Source organism: Balaenoptera musculus, chromosome 17 (assembly GCF_009873245.2).
Source record: "Balaenoptera musculus isolate JJ_BM4_2016_0621 chromosome 17, mBalMus1.pri.v3, whole genome shotgun sequence".
NCBI classification, from domain to species: domain Eukaryota; kingdom Metazoa; phylum Chordata; class Mammalia; order Artiodactyla; family Balaenopteridae; genus Balaenoptera; species Balaenoptera musculus.
The window spans coordinates 57,439,166-57,453,322 of NC_045801.1; the positions used below are offsets into that span (position 1 = coordinate 57,439,166).

General features: G+C 38.0%; 1 protein-coding gene across 1 annotated transcript in view; it reads left to right on the forward strand.

The window, feature by feature from the left end:
* MRPS28 (mitochondrial ribosomal protein S28) overlaps positions 1 to 13,399 on the forward strand; it is a 100,539-nt gene extending 87,140 nt beyond the window's left edge. Inside the window, exon 3 of the mRNA XM_036830180.1 lies at positions 12,976 to 13,399. Coding sequence (XP_036686075.1) covers positions 12,976 to 13,144 — 169 coding nt within the window. The 3' untranslated portion in view covers positions 13,145 to 13,399. The remainder of the gene's footprint in view (positions 1 to 12,975) is intronic.
* Positions 13,400 to 14,157: the final 758 nt, after the last annotated feature.

A 14,157-nucleotide genomic window follows, 5' to 3' on the forward strand; every position in this document is an offset into this window, starting at 1 on the left:
TTGTATCCTGCAACCTTACTAAATTCATTGATTAGTTCTAGTAGTTTTCTGGTGGCATCTTTTAAGATTTTCTATGTACAGTATCATGTCACTGGCAAATGGTGACAGTTTTACTTCTTCTTTTCCAATTTGTATTCCTTTTATTTCTTTTTCTTCTCTAATTGCTGTGGCTAGGACTTCCAATACTTTGTTGAATAATAGTGGCAAAAGTGGACATCCTTGTCTTTTTCCTGATCTTAGAGGAAATGCTTTCAGTTTTTCACCATTGAGAATGATGTTGGCTGTGGGTTTGTCGTATATGGCTTTTATTATGTTGAGGTAGGTTCCCTCTATGCCCACTTTCTGGAGAGTTTTTATCAAAAATGGGTGTTGAATTTTGTCAAAAGCTTTTTCTGCATCTATTGAGATGATCATATTGTTTTTATTCTTTAACTTGCTAATATTCTTTAAGTTAATTCTTTAACTTGCTCGTAGTTTTTGCTTGCCTGTAAAGCTTTTGATTTCTCCATCGAACCTGAATGAGATCCTTGCCGGGTAGAGAATCTTGGTTGTAGGTTTTTCCCTTTCATAACTTTAAATATGTCCTGCCACTGCCTTCTGGCTTGCAGAGTTTCTGCTGAAAGATCAGCTGTTAACCTATGGGGATTCCCTTGTAGGTAATTTGTTGCTTTTCCTTGCTGCTTTTAATATTTTTTCTTTCTATTTAATTTTTGATAGCTTGATTAATATGTGCCTCGGCGTGCTTCTCTTTGGGTTTATCCTGTAAGAGACTCTCTGCATTTCCTGGACTTGATCGACTATTTCCTTTCCCATGTTAGGGAATTTTTTGACTATAATCTCTTCAAATATTTTCTCAGACCCTTTCTTTTTCTCTTCTTCTTCTGGGACCCCTATAATTCGAATGTTGGTGCGTTTAGTGTTGTTCCAGAGGTCTCTGAGACTGTCCTCAATTCTTTTCATTCTTTTTTCTTTATTTTGCTCCCCAGCAGTTATTTCCACCATTTTATCTTGCAGCTCACTTATCCATTCTTCTGCCTCAGTTATTCTGCTATTGATTCCTTCTCGAGTATTTTTAATTTCAGTTACTGTGTTGTTCATCACTGTTTGTTTGCTCTTTAGTTCTTCTAGATCCTTGTTAAACGTTTCTTGTATTTTCTCCATTCTGTTTCCAAGATTTTGGATCATCATTATTATCATTACCCTGAATTCTTTTTCACGTAGGTTGCCTATTTCGTCTTCATTTATTTGGTCTTGTAGGTTTCTACCTTGCTCTTTGTCTGTAACATTTTTTTGTCGTTTTTTATTTTTATTTTTTATTTTTGATGGGTGGGGCTGTATTCCTGTCTTAGTGGTTGTTTGGCCTGAGGCCAGTACTCCAGTAGTGGAGTTTGCAGGCAGTTGGATAGCGTCAGGTTTTGGTGGTGAGATGAGGACCTCTGGGAGGCCTCATTCTGATGAATATTCCCTGGGGTCTGAGGTTCTCTGTTAGTCCAGTGGTTTGGACTTGGTGTCCCACCACAGGAGCTTGGGCCCAATCTCTGGCCTGGGAACCAAGATCCCGCATGCTGCGTGGTGTGGCAAAAAAAAAAAAAAGAAAAAAGGAGCAGTACAATAACAAAGAATAAAAAATAAAAATAAATTAGAAAGATAAAAAATATATTAGGAAAAATAAAAATATAATTGAAACAACTGCAACAAGGTAAACAAAACTACAACAGAGAAAAGAAAAAAAAAAGACCTTGGCTATGGGGGGCAGAGTTTAGGTGGGCTGGGGTGGGGTTTAGGGTGGGGTGGGGCCTAGGTGGGGGTGGGGTTGACTTTTGAGCATGGGGCGGGGCCTCTGCTTAGGACCTATGTGGAAGGGGAGAGGCAGCACGTCCAAAGGGGGGCCTACATAGTGTGGAGTTCCAGAGTTTGGAGGTAAGGCCCTGGGTGAGGGTGTGTGGGTGGGGTTTAGGCCCAGAGCGGTCGGAGGGTGTCTCAGAGGGTGTCTCCAAGTGTAGAGGTAGGGCCCTGGGTGGGGGTGTAGGGGTGGGGCTTGGCCTCTGCACCAGGAGGGAGACTCTGAGGGCAGAGGATTAGGCCCGGGAGCCCAGCAGGCTCCCCGGTGCCTAAGTGGACAGGGAAAGCATTGGCCGTGTTCCCTTCTGTTCCTCCATGCCCCCCCTCCCTTACTGTCTCCCCCAGGGTCTCCCCCATTCCTGCTGGGCCCCTAACCATGGGTGGGTCCCGCTGGGTGTAGGAACTCCCTTCCCCCAGCCACCCCTCAGGGGTGCTGGTCCATAGGTCTGACCTTTACTTTTGCTCCCCCTTCCCTCCCTCCCACTCCCTCAGGACCCACGCAGCTGGAGGGGGCCTCGGTGGGCAGAGGGTCAGGCCTGGGATCTCAGCAGGCTCCCAGGGGCCCAAGTGGGTGGGGGAAGCCTGACCACGCTCCCTTTTGATCCTCTGCCCTCCCAGTGTTCCCCCAGTTTCCCCCTTCGGGCGTGGGACCCCTTCCCCTCCCCCAGCCGCCCCTCAGGGCACCAGTCCCATCCTGCCTCCACTTCTCCTCCCCCTTCACTCCCCCCCCACGCCCCACATCCTACCCAGTCGCTAGGGGTTCCTTCCATCCCCTTAGGTGTCCGTGGTCCCCCACTGGTGCCTGGTAGGTGCCCTAGTTGTGCAGAGACGCGGATTCTGCGTCCTCCTAGTCCGCTGTCTTGACTCTACCCCTCTATAACTTTTTAAAGCCCATATTCTTTCCTCTGTTCTACACTGACAAAACTTATCTCTGGCAATAAATGTGTATATTTTCTTTTCTCATAAAACAAAACTTGTATACCACAAAATGTATCCTTTGCTTAGATGCTGTAATTCTGGCTCCAACTTTGATCTAATGTTAGTCATCAGCGTATCTCAGGTGCCTGAAAGCATTTATTCCTTATGTTTTCTTTGGAGTTTTTGGCCCCTCTAAATATAAATATGTGTATATTCTTTTTTATGATATATGTATATTCTGACCAGCAACAAACATTTTGGTTTTTTAAAAAATAAATATAGACTTGATATAGTTATTAGATTATAGGGTTTTCCTTTCCCTAATTTCTTGACACATCTTATTTTGTTAACTCTAAGAAAAAGTTATGACTATCATTATTGATGCTATATGTAATATATTACATTATATACATATTCCACATTATTAAAAAGTGAAATTATTTATTGGACATTTTAAAATGTTCCATTTTCACATTTCATAAAACAAATCAATGTTTGAACAAGAGACAAAACTTCCGTTTGTGGCACAAAATACTTAACTGGCAGGGCAAGGTTAAAAAGAATTTGGTTTAAGGGAAAAACAAAATCATACGTTTATAGTAGAGTTGCAGAAAAAGATTAAAATTCTTATCCATGATGATAGCAATTTGAGGAAATGCATTTTAGTATTATGAACATTTTAAATTTTAATGAGTTGAATTATTGGAGAGCTACAGAACTTTATGAGCACTCTCTACCTTTATGTTGTTAACCATGGCTGCTGTGCTTGATAAGACAGTATAGATAGTATGTGGTGAGTCAGTCTTGACAGGCATCTTACAGATTGAACAGAAAGAAGCAGTAGACTAGAAACACTGTCAAGGAAACACAGTGATGGTACTTTGAAAAAGGGAGACAAATCTGAAATACACCACAGAGTCTGCATATAAAAGTTCATTTGTTAATTGAAAATTTAAGACTATAATAATATTTTATGTATCTAATAAAAAGTCTTAAAATTTTGCATTTTGTATGTATATTTAATCAATTTTGCACTTAATAGCTCTCTATACTATATCTGTTTTCAAACACTTAAAATTGTATAAAAGTAGAATAAAATCACAGAACTGCAAAAGACCTTAGGTCTCTTCTAACATTGTGCTTTTCAGAGATGAGGAAAGTGATGCCCAGACAGTTCATTTAAAGAAGAACAAAGTACATATATTCCCTCATGCTCACATGCAAATGCTCTCCCTCACACACACACGCACACACACACGGACAAAGTATAGGCTTCACATAGAGATCAGCGTTGCTGTGAACATTTGTATGAATTAGAAAAGACAAATAGGTGGTAATTGAACCATTAGAAACATTTTAGCTTTCTCTCTTCAGAAAACAAAATTTTACTTCTAAAGTCTTAAAACTTTAACGAATTGTAAGAAAATCAGAAAAAGTTCTAAACTATTTTAACTTACTGGGATGAAAACATAGATGGTTAATGATTTCAAGAGAACTATTTTTAAAACCTCTGAGAACTATGATTACAGCAAGACAGCTAAATTGACTAGCAAAGTCAGAATTCCTTACAAGATTCTCTTTGGATACTGAGGTTCAATCCAAGCCTTGTATTTGTCGGCTTTGTATTATTTAATATACGTATATCAAAGAACTAGTCAGAGAGACTGTCTCTATTTTAAGTCTACGAGAACCGTCACCAGCATGCACTGACAGATGTTAAAGAATGTCTGTGGAAAGAATGTCAAAAACCTCTCCAAAGGAAAGTCTTTAAACCATGTCCTTAATACAGAAATGCAAAACCAGATTTAATTGCCCTTTTCCTAAACAGCTCAGACATGCAGGCTCATTTACTGCAGCATATGGTCTGCGAAAATGCACAGTGGAAGAGAGCAGTGATGGTGAAGGCTGGCATTGAATCCATTTAGGCTGGAGTTCACAAAGATCAGTCGGAGGCAAGCACTTGAAGTTAAAGAAACACACCAAGCAGTGAAAACACAGGCTATTTTCATTTTGAACATGCTCACTGGAGACATCCTATTTGCTTTCAAGACAGCAGTATTCAATGTTTTATAATATGAAATACAGCATTTCTGAAAAACTAATATCCAAAGTTTTTTTTTCTAATTAAAAAAGGTATGAAAAATAGACAACCTTGCATTAAGCCATGGAGACTTTTTTCTGATAATTTATTATCTGTTACCACTGAAAGTAACCATTTTTCTAGTGGGAAACAGTTAAAACAATGAGTTAGGTGGCAGCAACATGGTTTACATTTTATTTCAAAGGGAAGACATTATGAGACCATATGAAGTGGTAACTTCTTATCACTCCTAAAGCGATTAAGCTTACAGTTCTTGCAAGAAGTCAGAGGTAACTGAGAACTTAAGAAAAGGAAGAGGAGAAAAAAAATCTGTGAATCCTCTTATACAGCTTTGTGGTGTTGGCAAGTGACTTCCATGTATCTTAATTTTCTATCTGTAACATGGAAGAAGCTATCTTTACAGAGAATTTTGTTTTAACCTCTAAATATCTAAAAGACAGTTCAGTTGCTGTGTGTCTAGTACAGTGTCACACAGATTTGAGGAAAAATACAAAAAATAACAGAAAGGAAAGAAACATTTGAGGACTTAGGAATGGCAAACGTGGATCTGATCGTTTATTATTGCTGGAATCTAATTAGTAATAGCTATTTATTATAACAAATTTCAGAGTTCTATTTTTCCTGTAAAACTAGCCTTTCTTCCAGTGTTATATATTGTAGGACAAGTATGCTTACTATTTTTATTGTCAATTTGAAATTGTCTATAACTGCACTAAATGGCTATTTAAATTTAATTCAAATTAAATAAAATTTGAAAATTTGGTTCCTCACTCACATTAGTCATATTTCAAGTGCTCAATGACCACCTTATATGGAATGTTTCTGTCATTACAGAAAGTTATGTTGGGCAACAGTGTTTTGGTATTGGTATTTTAGTTAAGTTTTTTTTTTTTTTTTTTTTTTTTTTTTTTAATAAGGAAACAGAGTGGAACGTGGCCTTGAAAGCAGAGGAGAAACGTATTTCTTTTTTTTTTTTTTTTTTTTCATTTTATTAATTTTATTAATTTTTTTTTATTTTTGGCTGTGTTGGGTCTTCGTTTCTGTGCAAGGGCTTTCTCCAGTTGCGGCGAGCGGGGGCCACTCCTCATCACGGTGCGCGGGCCTCCCACCATCGCGGCCTCTCTAGTTGCGGAGCACAGGCTCCAGACGCACAGGCTCAGTAGCTGTGGCTCACGGGCCTAGTTGCTCCGCGGCATGTGGGACCCTCCCAGACCGGGGCACGAACCCGCGTCCCCTGCATTGGCAGGCGGATTCCCAACCACTGCGCCACCAGGCAAGCCCTAGTTAAGTTTTTATCAATGCATTTCATTGAAAGGTGAGAAGATAAATCATATATTTTTAGATAGCAGGTGTAGAGGAGATGGATCTCCTCCCAATGCAAACAATAAGCCAAAGTTTAAGCTGTAAAGAAGATACATTTAACCCATATAGCAAGACACAAAAATGAAATGGTGGTATTGTTATGGCAGTGTGATTTTCTGAAATAGTGAGCAACTCTTGCTAACATTGTCGACAAAGTCAGTCTTCCATTAGTTTACACAGTAATCACATTCTTGGAAATTTAGTGTATACTTAAACTCTTATTTTTAAAAAACCAACTCTTTGTATTTAGCAGACAGAGTTTTAGGCTTAGATAATTATAAGCAGGTTTTTCACCCACATCAATGTCTAGCACAGATCCAGGACAACTCTGTTGTATGGAAGAGTTCTGTGCATTACAGAATGTCTCCATCCCATCCACCCCTACTAAATGTCAACCTCATCATTGTGACAACCATACAGTACTTCTGAACATTTCCAACACGTTTTGGTATAATTATTTGCTATAAACAAACATTTATGGTATAAATATTCAAGATGGTGGGACCCATTCAGCTTCTTAAGAGTCATCTCAAGCCTGTTCCTTTGTTGGATACATTTTATTGATTTATCTTTTTATTCCATGGTTATTTTATTTATTTATTTTTTAATTGAAGTATAGTTAATTTACAGTGTTGTATTAGTTTCTGGTATACAGCAAAGTGATCCAGTTATACATGTATATACTTTTTCATATTCTTTTCCATTATAGTTTATTACAAGGCATTGAATATAGTTCCCTGTGCTATACAGCAGGACCTTGTTTATTTATTTTACATACCGTAGTTTGCATCTGCTAATCCCAAATTCCTAATTTATCCCTCCCCCCTTACCCCCCTTTTCCATATTTTTTAAAGTGAAAATATTATGCTTCTCTGGACCTAATTCTCTTTTTAACACCTGTCCTTATTCATTCCTAATAGTTTTAAACTTAAGGAAGTGACCAGGGTAATGAAAGAAAAATTCCTTCTTTACATATGCCATGGACTTTTGTCTTATATCCATTAGAAAATGAGGCCGTGGTAGAGGTTGGGTCTACCGCTTACCAACTGTGTGGCTGTGAGCAGTGGCCCAGTGAGCTTGTTCATTGAAGCCCTAGGTTTCATTAAGAAACACATTGGGAATTAAACAACAGACATAATTATCACAAGGCCATGTTGTTGTGTAGATGGAATGAGAACCCATTTCTTTTACCTCAAGAAATATAAACAGACTTAAAATCTAGCACAAAACTTTTTAATCTTATAGGTCTGTAGATGACCTTCAGGTAATCTGTGAACTTCTTAAAATTGTAGCAAAATTATGGGTATTTGTGCACTTTTAGAAGGAAAAGTCCATTGATGTAATCAAAGGAATGAGGAAAAACTAATTAAAATTTAAAAATAATAAAACCTCATTATAGGAAGAAGACATAGAGGAGATAGTGTCTGGTATATAAAGAAGGGGGATGGTTGATTAGGTTAGAAGTTAAGTCTACTATTGAAATGGTAATTTTTTTTTAATTTTTGAATTTTATTTATTTTTTTTATACAGCAGGTTCTTATCAGTCATCAGTTTTATACACATCAGTGTATACATGTCAATCCCAATCTCCCAGTTCATCACACCACCACCATCCCCACCCCCCCGACGGCTTTCCCCACTTGGTGTCCATACGTTTGTTCTCTACATCTGTGTCTCAACTTCTGCCCTGTAAACCGGTTCATCTGTACCATTTTTCTAGGTTCCACATACATGCGTTAATATACGATATTTGTTTTTCTCTTTCTGACTTACTTCACTCTGTATGACAGTCTCTAGGTCCATCCACGTCTCTACAAATGACCCAATTTCATTCCTTTTTATGGCTGAGTAATATTCCATTGTATATATGTACCACATCTTCTTTATCCATTCATCTGTTGATGGGCATTTAGGTTGCTTCCATGACCTGGCTATTGTAAATAGTGCTGCAGTGAACATTGGGGTGCATGTGTCTTTTTGAATTATGGTTTTCTCTGGGTATATGCCCAGTAGTGGGATTGCTGCATCATATGGTAATTCTATTTTTAGTTTTTTAAGGAACCTCCATACTGTTCTCCACAGTGGCTGTATCAATTTACATTCCCACCAACAGTGCAAGAGGGTTCCCTTTTCTCCACACCCTCTCCAGCATGAAATGGTAAATTTTAAAGGAAGCTAAAAAATGCTTCTTGGAAGAAAAAATAATGAACCTATTGAAATGATCATCTTCCCCTTCCAAGAAATAGTATGTGCTAAAAATAGATTCATTGACGGCTTAACTCCATCAAGAATTAAGGAAGAGTGATAGGAGATAGGTAAAATTAGACAGCTCTACCTGCCCCTCAATCCTCAGTGTTCCTTGAACCACTGTCAAAAAGAATACTAGAATAGATAAGTCACTATGACTGACAATATATTCTACTTGTTTTCATTTATATTGTGGTTAATGCTGGGAAGTGTGGACTGTTAAATGTGTAGTTCTCTGAATTTTACTTGCTTTTGTTCAGTGCTATTTTGCCTCACATCTTCAAAGGAAATTCAGCATTCATTTCAAAAGAAATTGTTTTCTTTTTTGTAGGACATTTATAATGTATTTATATATATTGCATGTTATATATATTATATAATACATTTTAAGAGAGGAATGCTTATACCATTAAAATAAGTAAGATTTGAATCAAAGCAAATTATTGAAAGAAAACTCACCCCCAAAACATACCTTCTACAGAAATCCTTCATTGGTTTAATTATTACTTGGAATTATATCTGGGACTGCTCTTGTACTCCCCATCACGCCAAGGCTGGAGCATCAGGTGTCACTGGGTTTGTTTTGATGGTGATGGTGGTGGTGGTGGTGGTGGTGGTGGTGGTGGTGATTGATGATGGTAGCTAACATTTATTGAGCATTTATAAGGGCTTGGCAGGTGTTAACTCATTTCATGCTCATAGGAACCTAGAAGGCATAATTATTCCCATTTTACAAGTGAGGAAACTGAAACAGAGAGATGAAGTAACTGGCTCAGAGTTGCATATTTATGGATAGAGCTGGGCACACATCTGGCCATCTGGCTCCAGAGTCTAGAGTCTTGACCACCACATTGCCTCTTCTGGATATTTATACTTAGGCCCAAATCTTTGAATAAATAGACCATTTAAGAACTGCATGAACAAGCTGGGGAAAGAGTTTACTGGCATTTTCATTTTAAATCTTGTTATGTGGAACAATGGAAACCCACATGGGAAGACTAAGTGGTATTAAGTGATTGTCAAAGACTGCAGTACTGAAGGTTCACCTCAAATTTCATTGGCAGAAATGGAGTTCTCAGAAATACATTAGTTATTTCTTTACTTTTCCCTTTAATAAAGTGTTTCCAAGTTAAAGCGCGGATAAACTCCACATTAATTGTATGGCTGCTATTCCTGTTGAGTGAGGACTTTGCTAACCTTTCCATGTCCCGGGTCTCCCAGAAAGGACAGTCTGTGTCTGGGAGAGGCAGCCCCACCCCAGCTGTCAGTAGGCTTTGTTCAAGGGACTGTTGTTAGGTGCCTTTCTCCATTATATATTGTCATTGCCTGACCTTTTTTTTTTTTTTTTTTGATCTGTTTAAATTACTCACCCTAAAGTCTGTTGGCTTTTTCATCACTTATAGAAAACATCTGTTACCCTCAAAGGCTGTTAATGGTGGCCACAAAGTCCTGTCAGAGGTCCTCATTTTACTGGCCCTTTGTATGTGTGTAGGATGCTGTGTCTTGTACACAATAAAGGTAATTCTAGGCCAGATTTTTCTCAAATACTGATCAGAGAAGACTGCATCCAAATCACCTGGGGAGCTTGTTAAAAAGGGAAATTCCCAAGTCCCACCCTACATTTGCCAGCTCACTCTCTGGGGTTGCTTCCCTCATTTGCATTTTTAATAAGCACCCCAGGTGCTTCTGATGTACTGGAAAGTGAAAAACCACTGTTCAAAAGGCTACGTTAAATGAAATGTATACATCTCACTACTGTAAGAGAGGCAGATGTGATTAAAGCCCTGCCCATAACGAGCCTGTAGTCTGCTAGGGAAGATAACACATAAAAATAATGCACAGTGAAAATTAAGTACCATAAAAGTAGAAACAGCTACTTCCAGGTAGCAGAAGTCAGAGAATCTTCTAGAGGTTTTTTTGTTTAGTGCAAGGTATGTACATGTGGGTGATTCTTCATTCATTTAGCACATGTAAAGTCCTGCAGTTCATTTTTCATCTCCTTTACCAACTCACTGGATAACTTATAGAATTTGCATAATTTTTAGAGATGAAGACAAAACTTTCATATTATTAAAGGCTACTACACCTAAAAAAAGTTTTCCTTTCCATAAACTACCAAGCATGCTGTGCACTCATGGTATTTCTGATTTTATTTTTTAACAGGAGATTGCTAGCATTTTATGACACAGAACCATCTACACTGAGAGCTTCCCCTTCAGTGAGACTGTGCCCAGAAATTGTGTCCCAAGTGTTTGTGAATGTTCATCCCTTTTCATAAAAAGTCACTGTTCCCTTTCATCATGGTTGTTTATAGGCCAGATATGAATAATGGAAGGAGAAGAGAACTAACTTTATTAACTACTGTGCACCAGGCACTGTGCCAGGCAAACTTCAGAGAGGTTAAGTAAATGAGCCAGGCCACACAGCTGCTAAAGCCAAGAGAATGGAAAGCCTAGGTAGTCGGTGAGGTGGTGGCTTTTGCCAGCAAGCGTCTTGTTAACTTATTGACAAACATTTGAGTACCTGCTGCACTGGCGCTGGAAGGATACAGAGAGAAATACAGTGCCAGATCTTGGGGAGTATTCGATCTAATGAGAAATCAGAGATTTACACAGTTAACCAATACAGGTGAGTGAAGGGCACTGACATTTGCACTTACTGGGCTATGCGTTTTCAATATATAATATTATCCCATTTAACCATCCCAGCAAACCTGCCAAGTGGTCGAAGTCTGTTATATAGATGAGGGAATTGTGGTTCAGAGAAAGCAAGTTACCCAAGGTTACCCAACTCGTAAGTAGCAGGGCTCAGATTTGCATCCAAGTCTGTGACTGCAAAACCTCTGTCTTCCTTGGGAATTCCAGTGACAGAATCTGCATTCTGATAAGGGGAATGTGGAGGCTCTCAGGAGCTGCATTTGATGCATTCTACCTGCATACTTTGGAATCAATAGGATTTATTTAGAAGGAAAGTCCAAGCAGTGCTACAACAGAAGCAAAGGTGCAGAGGAGTAGAAGTGTGTGGGAATGGACGTTAGGCCATTTCCCCGTAAGCACAGCAGATATGGAACCATCGTGAGAGGCGGACTAGGAAGGTGGGCTCCGGGAAGACCAGGTCCTACCTCAAGCTTTAGCTAAGCATGATGAGACCTGAAGGGCTAAGCTCAAGAAATATCTGTTAAAAAATGAACAAAACTTGATAACTAATTGGATGTTGCAGGGTGCGGGGGAGGGAAGGGGGTCAATGTGAATCAAAGCTGATTAAATGAATCACTGGAGTAGTGCTGTAAGGACAAATGAAAGAATCCATTAGAACACAGGTTACAGCTCCAAGTAATGCAGAAAATAGTGTTCAGCTTTACCTTGTCTGTGAACTTAGCTTGTTTTCCCAGTGGTTAATTCATAAGGAGTGTGTTCTATAATTGCTGTTTTCTAAGAATATAAAGCTATGCCTTAATATTCTAGGATATCTCTTTAATTTTTTTAAACAAAGACAGAAAGTAAGGTCTATGCCGTCAGATACACACACCCATGTACCTATATATAAACATACATATAGAAGGACTAGGAAATGTGACTGACATCATGATTTTCCAAATATTACAAAAGGACATTTCCTTCTGTAACCAGAAAGAAAAACAACTTTAAAAAAAAAACCAAATAGCCTAAATGTTTACTTGATGGACCACTTATAAATTCCTCCAGAATACCTAATCAAACATTGTTCATTATATGGTCTACTAAAATCATTTTCCAGTGACTTTTTTGGAGAACTCTGTTTCTTCATTTTCTGTTTATATAAAATTGTTTTAATTTTAAGACTAACTTAGAGTACTCGAGGTATATATTTTTAGACTTTTAAAGATTTGTGGTTTTCATTCAGTAGCCATATTTTCACTCTCCCGTACCTTTCCATAATGTTGATGTTAAACTCTTAAAATAATTGATCAAGGAAGAAAGACAGATGAGTATCAGTTTTCATTTGGTATTGTGAAATACTTGAATAATTTTTTTGACCAAATTGAGCCATCATGCATGTTATGGCCAGCATTATACTTTAGTTACAGTTCAATCAATCCCCAGTACTAAGTACTTTGCACTTAGACTGTTTTCCATTTTGTTTTTGTAAAATTTCTTTTACTTTAAAAGAAGATTTTAATTTTAGAAGACAAAATGTTTCTGAAAACATTTTTTCCCCTTGATACTTTTTGACTTTAAAAATAACTGACATTAAAATAAATGTCAGTTTCAAGAACCAACTTGTTTGAATTTCAGTTTGGAATACATTTTTATTTAGGTTATAAAATCTTTAAAGGCAGCTTTAAGATGGAAATTCTGATACAAATAAATTACTTTTCTGTCAAAAACAACTATTTCTCATATACTAGTGTTAATTTTTTTATCTTGAGCCAACACAAATTAAAATTAGAATTTGGGTTTTACTTTAAAGTAGTTGTTCATTTAGTGATATTCAGAATTAATGGAATTTTTTTTCTTACTGTTTAGGAAATACCAGAAAGGAACCAGAGTCCGACTGCGGCTGTTAGATCTTGAACTTACATCTAGGTTCTTGGGAGCGACAACAGATACAACTATCCTAGAGGCTGACGCAATTCTGTTAGGAATCCAGGAGAGTAAAGACTCAAAATCAAAAGAAGAACGTCGTGAAAAATAAATGAACTTTGCTTAGTGTATTCACTCCTTTTTTGTTGAACCCAGGTATTCATCACGAATGCCATTAGACAATTGTGAATAAATGATTGGAGAAGACATAGTAAATGCAAGCTATAATTATAGCTCTTATTTGTCAGAATTTTCTTTAGGTGTATCTCTCCTCCCCCTGTTTTTATACCCATTCTTTCCTTTGATTGGAATAGTGTAAACTGTACTTAGATACTCTGTCATTCAATAAATATGTTTTGAGTGCACTCTTTGTGCATGGCACTGTTCTAAATACTAAAGAAACAGCAATAAACAAATTAGACAAAATTGCTTGCTAGTAGAGCTTACCTTTGGCTGGGGGAAACTGATAACAAATAAGTAAAATATTGATATATAGTATGTTAGACAGGGATGTGTGCTGAGGACAGAAATAGAGCAGGAAGGGCAGAGGATCTGAATAGCCATTTTTCCAAAGAAGACATACAGATGGCCAAGAGGTACATGAAAAGGTGCTCAACGTCAGGGAAACGTGTCAAAACCATGAGATACCACCCCACACCTGTTGGAATGGCTGTCATGAAAAGGCAAGAAATGGCAAGTGTTGGTGAGGATGTGGAGTTTTAAAAGGGAACCCTTGTGCACTGTTTGTAGGAGTGTCAGTTGGTGCAGCCACTATGGCAAACAGTATGGGGGTTCCTCAAACAATTAGAATTATCACATGATCCAGCAATTCCACTTATGGGTATTTCCAAAGAAAATGAAAACATTAACTCAAAAATATATGCACCCCCATGTTCATTGCAGCATTATTTACAATAGCCAAGGTATGGAAGCAACCTAAGTGTCCATCAATGGATTAATGGATAAGGAAACTGTGATACACACACACACACACACACACACACATAATGGAATATTATTCAGCCATTAAAAAATAAGGAAATCTTGCCATTTTTGACAGCATGGATTGACCTTGAAGGCATTGTGCAATGTGAAATAAGTCAGAGAAAGATAAATACCGTAAGA